Raw genomic sequence first — 6,185 nt, 5'->3', positions numbered from 1 at the left:
TTCTTGATCACCAATCGGATCATCTTCATTGTTCATAATCACTGTTGGCTTGTTTTCTTATTGATTAAAGATGATTGGAGACTGATTATGGTAGTTTTAAAAATACCAAAATATGGAAAACACCTTGAGATTATTGATGCAAAATATGTCATTAAACTCATTGCATAAATCAAACATGCAAAAATAATTGCAGGGTTTTCCTTCTTTGCATGACCCATAAACATAAGAACAATTCTTTGAAGTATGTCCAAACTCAAAGCAAACTTTGCACCACTTTTTCTTCTCCTTTGATTTACACATTGGAATCAATTAGATTGAGATTTAAAACTTTAGAATTGAAAATGAAACATGAATGCTCTCTCATTAATCCTCCATAGGCTTCCTGTAGTAGTAAGAAAAAGATAGTGCTTCCTCTTTCTCACTAGATTTAGTCGTATTTTATTACAGAGAGGGTATTCCTGCAATAATTCTTGCATTTTGAAATATCTTTGTGAATAATCTGTCCCTATTTTCATTGAGGATTGAAAATCTTCATGCTTTTGCTCTTACAAATTTTTAAAACTCCTATTGTTGTTGCTTTGCTAATGGTTTTTGCAATTCCTAAGACTTGTGGTTAGACAAAATAACACAATAATTGTCCATCATACAAGAAAGGCAAAAGCAAACATGTGAAATGAATAATGATGCTTCAAGTTGTCACAAATTTTTTTCAAATTTCTAACATAAAACATAAACATTTTTTGAGCAGGGTTTGAAATAAGTGATGCGTAAGAATGACAAAATTGCATCATCTTGCTATATGAAATGTATCACTGCTTCTTACAGAAAATTCGAGTTTCTGCAATCAAACAAAGTCATTTTTGTTGGTGTTTCAAACCATGGATATAGAGAAACAATAATAGGGTATACACATAGAAAACCCTTTGAACTACATACAACAAAATCATTTTTTTGTCCATAAAACAAATACATTTTCACAAAGCTTCACACTAGAGGTTTAGGATAACAATGGAAGGATCATGCCACTTCAAGTAGTTGGTTACTGCTTCAAGATGGCATGGTAAGAGTATAAAGAAAGTCAATACCGTAAGTATAACTTCCCAAGGATTCCAAATATAAGAGCCATATACTGTGATCGAAACTACATGTTCTAGTCCACAAACCTAATGCCATCATTTGCTCGCTTTGTAAGAGAATTCATGAACTATCTTAACCCTATCTCTCATCACAACATGCACCTATCTCAAGCTCTTCACAAAGCTCCTACAACCCTCCATGATACCATACGGGCTTCCATGGTGATTTTTCAATATAAATGTTGGTATTAGTCTAGTGGCAATAGTTAGGCTTCATCTTAGAGCTACATTGTTGCATGCATTCTGTATACAGTTGTTGGAAGACATGGTGGATAGCAAGTTCGCCATGTGCACACAACCTTTCTACTTAGAGTCCTCAGTGCAATTGCGCAATTTCGTTAAGGAGTATCTTTTAAGTAAATGATGCCTTCAATGAACGCTGAAGCCACTTCTTGAGTGGGGTGTTACCTTAGATGTACTCAAATGTATTTTAGTTGATTTATTTAAAAAACAAAAACAATAAGAATATGGGGATATAAAAGCACATTACATCTTTATTGCACATAGGGTAGTCCCTTAGCCCACAATTTGATATCACAATCTTAGGGCACATCAAGTGCAAGATATCCTGGGCTTGCTCAGATGACTTGTCACCTTGGGATTAACACAACACAATAACTTTACACCAAGTGGGTCCTCAAGTGTGGGATATCATTCCAAGTTTCCTTGGTTGGAATTTGACCCAACTGCTACTTGCATATGCAAACATACTAGTCACTGCACAAATAAGGTATGCCCCTTACGGAGAGCACAAATGACATAGTAGGTACCCACCTGCTAGTTGCATAAGCAAACATACCACTCACTGCACAAATAAGGTATACGCCTTAGGGAGAGCACAAATGACATAGTAGGTACATTAGACCTCTCACAAACCCATCAATATTGCATGCCCATATCAACCATGATCCATCAATCATAAACCAACCGTCACTCAACCTCTCTTCAAGGCAACTTGTTAGAGCATGAAATCCTTCAACATCGCCATTTCAAGCCTCTTTTCCCAACTCTTTAGCATCAACCATCACCCCTCCTCTTCTAAGACTCCTCATTGATTATCCTAGCACGTCTTTCTTGTAATAGCAAGTTACCCTGGGCATGAGTATCATGGGATTGGCTTTTGTTTTAGTGGGGCATTGTAAGGGACACTCAAGCAAGGACAACCCTTGGTTCATATGCAAGTTGGTACATCCCTTAGTTCCATGAAGTTTCTAGAACATTCTAGAAGATTCAACAAAGTACTAGACGATTCTAGGAAGGTTTTAGATAACTCTTTGGAAAGTTCCATAAGAGGCTTGCATCAATATTTACATCAACATTGCTTATATAATCACTTATGTCAATGATGCTTGTATCATCAATGATATCATCATCTAGATGCTTTCCCTTAACCTCCTCAATTCTAGTATAAATAGTTACCAATAAATATTCACATGGAGGGAAGATAGATAAATAGACAAGCATTGTTAGTCTCTAGAGCCCAAGCATGCTTCATGGATGAGAATTTTGCAAAGCAACATGGTATACAGCTTTTAAGGAAAGCAAAGCCTATACGAGCATAAGTAATTGATGGTTGACCTCTTGCTTCAGAATATGTTAGGTATGAGACTCAATCCATAAAAGTTATCCTAAGGAATCTTGTATCAAATATAGCCTTCAACATCATCCATTACCCAAATAGTCTCATTGTTATTGGGCTACCTTGGCTAGAACTACACAACCCTGACATCAATAGGAGGTCTAGAAAGGTCGAACAAAGGCTAGAGAAAAATAATAAAAGAAATAATTTCTCAGCCAATATACATTGGAGCAAAGGTGTTCACATGTCAAGCAAATAAGAATCCATTTTTTAAAAAAATTTATGGAATTCCAATGGAGAAGCCAAGTAACGAAAGCATGCACATGCTCCTAGCTTAATATGTAGAGTTCAAGGATGTGTTAGAAAATAAGAATGCAGGTATGCTACTGGAACATTGACATTATAATTGTGCAATAGATTTACAAGAATGAGCTCAACTTTCTTTTGGCTCCATCTATAATCTATCCTAAGATAAATTAGCAAAGCTTAGTTATATATTGATGAGAATCTTGCCAAGGGATTTATACCTCATTTAAAATCTCTAGTGGGTGCTCCAATAATGTTAGTCAAGAAAAGAGAGGGATCCCTTTGTTTGCGTGTGAATTATGGAGGGCTTAATAAGATTACTATCAAGAATGGCTATCCTCTTCTCTTGATTCTAGAACTCCTTAAATGACTTGGGAAAGCCAAAGTCTTCGCCAAGATAGGTCTTTGTGGCACTTACAATCTTGACAAGATAAAGGAAGGTGATGAATGGAAGATAGCTTTTTGCACAAGGTATGGGCATCTTGAATGTGTTGTCATGCCATTTAGCCTCACAAATTCTCTGGCAAATTTTCAACATATGATAAACGATATCCTTTGAGAATACTTGGATGACTTTATTATGATTTATTTAGATGACATATTGATATTTTCTAAGAACCAAGAGGAGCATGAGCATCATATCAAAATAGTCTTAAATAAATTATAGGAAGTAGGCTTGTATGCAAAGGTGAAAAAGTGTTCCTTCCATCAAATTGAAGTTGAGTTTTTGGGGTACATTGTTTTTGAGAATGGAATTCTATGGATCCTAAGAAGGTACAAACTATTCTAGAATGGGACACTCCTTCATTTATGCAAGATGCTCAATGCTTTTTGGGATTTGCAAATTTTTAGCGAATCTTTATAAAGGATTACATTGATATTGTTGCCCCTCTAATCAACCTAATTGGAATTGAAAAGTTTGTATGGGATCAAAAGGTTGAAAACCTTTTCAAATATTAAAGCAACCCTGCACCTTAGCACCCATTCTCATCCATGCAGATCCATTGAAGCCCTTTAACATGGAGATAGATGCTTGCACTTGGATATGTTCTATCCTAGATTGGTGATGTGACGACCGAGTTCATCCAGTAGCTTTCCACTTGAGAAAATTCTGTACTGCAGAAATCAATTATGAAATTCATGATTAAAAACTTCTAGCTATCGTGGACTCCTTGGAGACCTAGCAACACCTACTTGGAGGTGCCTCTCATAAGATTACTATCTATTTGGGGGGGAGGGGGGGCCTCTTTTTATTCTTAAAAGCTCACTTCCAACAGAGCTTTCTCTCTTTCAAGCATCCATCGTCATCCACTTGGTCTCCAACATCCCTTTGGCAGCAAAAGCCTACTATAAGAGTGTCATGAGAATAAAAGATGGTCCTAAGACATCTCCATCATTCTTTGGTAGCAAAACCCTACTATGAGAGTATCATTCAAATAGAAGATGGTCCTAATGTATTTCCATTCGAATGGAAATTAGAACAAGACCCTAGATTCATCTTCCAAACCCTACTATAAAAGTGTCATACAAAGAAAAGATGGTCCTAAGACATTTCCATGGAAGCAAGTATCTTTTGATTTGAAAAATTGTGGGGGGAGAAGGGGCCTTCTTCCTATTATTAGCAGCTCACTCTCAACTGAGTCTTCTCTCTTTCGAGCAGCCGCCATCATCGTACTGGTCTCCGTCAATCCTTTGGAACATTCCTGTCCAAAGCAAGAAGGAAGATCAGGTAAGCAAAACAATGCAATTTATATACCAATATTTGCGTTCTGTCAGAGCTTCTTTCGTCTGAGTGTGCTCTTCTTCTTCATGTTGCCATGGCTTCTTGTAGGACGGCATGGCTGTCGCTCCTTTCAGGCAGCCGAAGGTCTTCCCTGACATTTTGCTGTCCCTCCTGTCGGATTCTTCTAACACCAAGGTTCCGGATGCTGCCTTCCAAACGGCCCCCTTCTCATGGGGCCCGGCGGTCCCCGCCATAGCTATCCTCACCTCTGACCACGGCAAAAGAATTGCGGATTTCCAGCATGTCCCTGACGGCAAAGCTGTCCATGACATGGATGCCCCCCCGAAATTTAGATGCTATTTACAACACACTCAGGTACTCTTCCCGCATGTTGATTCGTGTTTTAGATGGGCCAGTGGTTCTATGTCACAGAGAAACTCCAAAAGAAGACTGCCAGGTTGGTTTCAATCATGTCTGATTGATGTGATGTGACCGGTCTGTTCTCTTAGGTCCTGTCTATGAGATGTCTTGGAGTTGAAAGCAAGTGTGTGATGTGGTGAGCATGGAGCAATACTGCTAGTTTGACATTGTTGTCTATGACATATTTCTCCATGTTGAGATCGAGCCATGATACGCATAAAGTTCTCGATGGAGCAAGTGGGAAGTTTTTATGTTGTTATCATTTTTATGCTTCTGTGCTACTTTTGCTCATATTTCAGTAAGGCAACTTCGCTGGATGTATATGAAGAAGGTGCATTGTGGACCTGGCAAGTCAAAAGTACAACCTTAGCTGTTTGAAAGTTGGGGCTTGCTACATGCAGAAGGACTTGTTTTCTAGGGGTCCCCCATTGGTTGCACTGTTTGCAGTGCTGATGTTTCACACTGTCTAGCATATGTTATGGCTGCAACAGGTGGCAGGAAGCTTGATGTAGCTAATTCTGCCATTGTGCTGGAATCAACGGGATTGTGCGAACCTGCCCCAAGTTTTCATCATGTTTACTTTGTTGGATGGAGTCTTTTGTCACAGTACCATGATGGATATGCGTGGACCTCTTCCTGGAATCATGATCCTAAGTCCTTGCACATGACATGCTTGGAAGAGATGTATGGAGGAATCAACATGTTTTGTCTGTTTCGTGTCCTTGGGATTTAGTTGTTTCAATGATAGTGCAATGCACTGTCATTATTGACTGTGCTGCAATTGCACTATCTGCACAATAGTGCTAGTTTTTGTCAATTGCATGCTGTAGTTTAGCAGTTTTCCACATGTGTCTCAATTGTGGTCTCTTTCTCGATTTTCTCCATGTGATAGCTAAGCCATCACATTGAGCAAGAGGAGAGGTCATGCATATAGTACATGATTGGGGACCTTTGGAAGCTTGCTCACCACATGGCAGGCTGCCTATGCCTTGTAGTGAGGAGCAAGAGAGAGAATTGGTGT

The 6,185-nt window shown here is 38.6% G+C and overlaps 1 protein-coding gene across 1 annotated transcript in view; it reads left to right on the top strand.

Annotated features, from left to right (window-relative positions):
- The first annotated feature begins 4,580 nt into the window (after positions 1–4,580).
- LOC148020186 (putative histone-arginine methyltransferase CARM1) overlaps positions 4,581–6,185 on the top strand; it is a 79,728-nt gene continuing 78,123 nt past the window's right edge. The window contains exons 1-2 of the mRNA XM_087700493.1: positions 4,581–4,750; positions 4,853–5,119. Coding sequence (XP_087556619.1) covers positions 4,859–5,119 — 261 coding nt within the window. The 5' untranslated portion in view covers positions 4,581–4,750; positions 4,853–4,858. The remainder of the gene's footprint in view (positions 4,751–4,852; positions 5,120–6,185) is intronic.

This window comes from Lygodium microphyllum, chromosome 19 (genome assembly GCF_053477565.2).
Source record: "Lygodium microphyllum isolate KBCC chromosome 19, Lygodium_microphyllum_v1.1.10, whole genome shotgun sequence".
NCBI classification, from domain to species: domain Eukaryota; kingdom Viridiplantae; phylum Streptophyta; class Polypodiopsida; order Schizaeales; family Lygodiaceae; genus Lygodium; species Lygodium microphyllum.
Note: the sequence above shows the minus strand (reverse complement) of the source record. Positions and strands in the feature narration are given on the sequence as shown.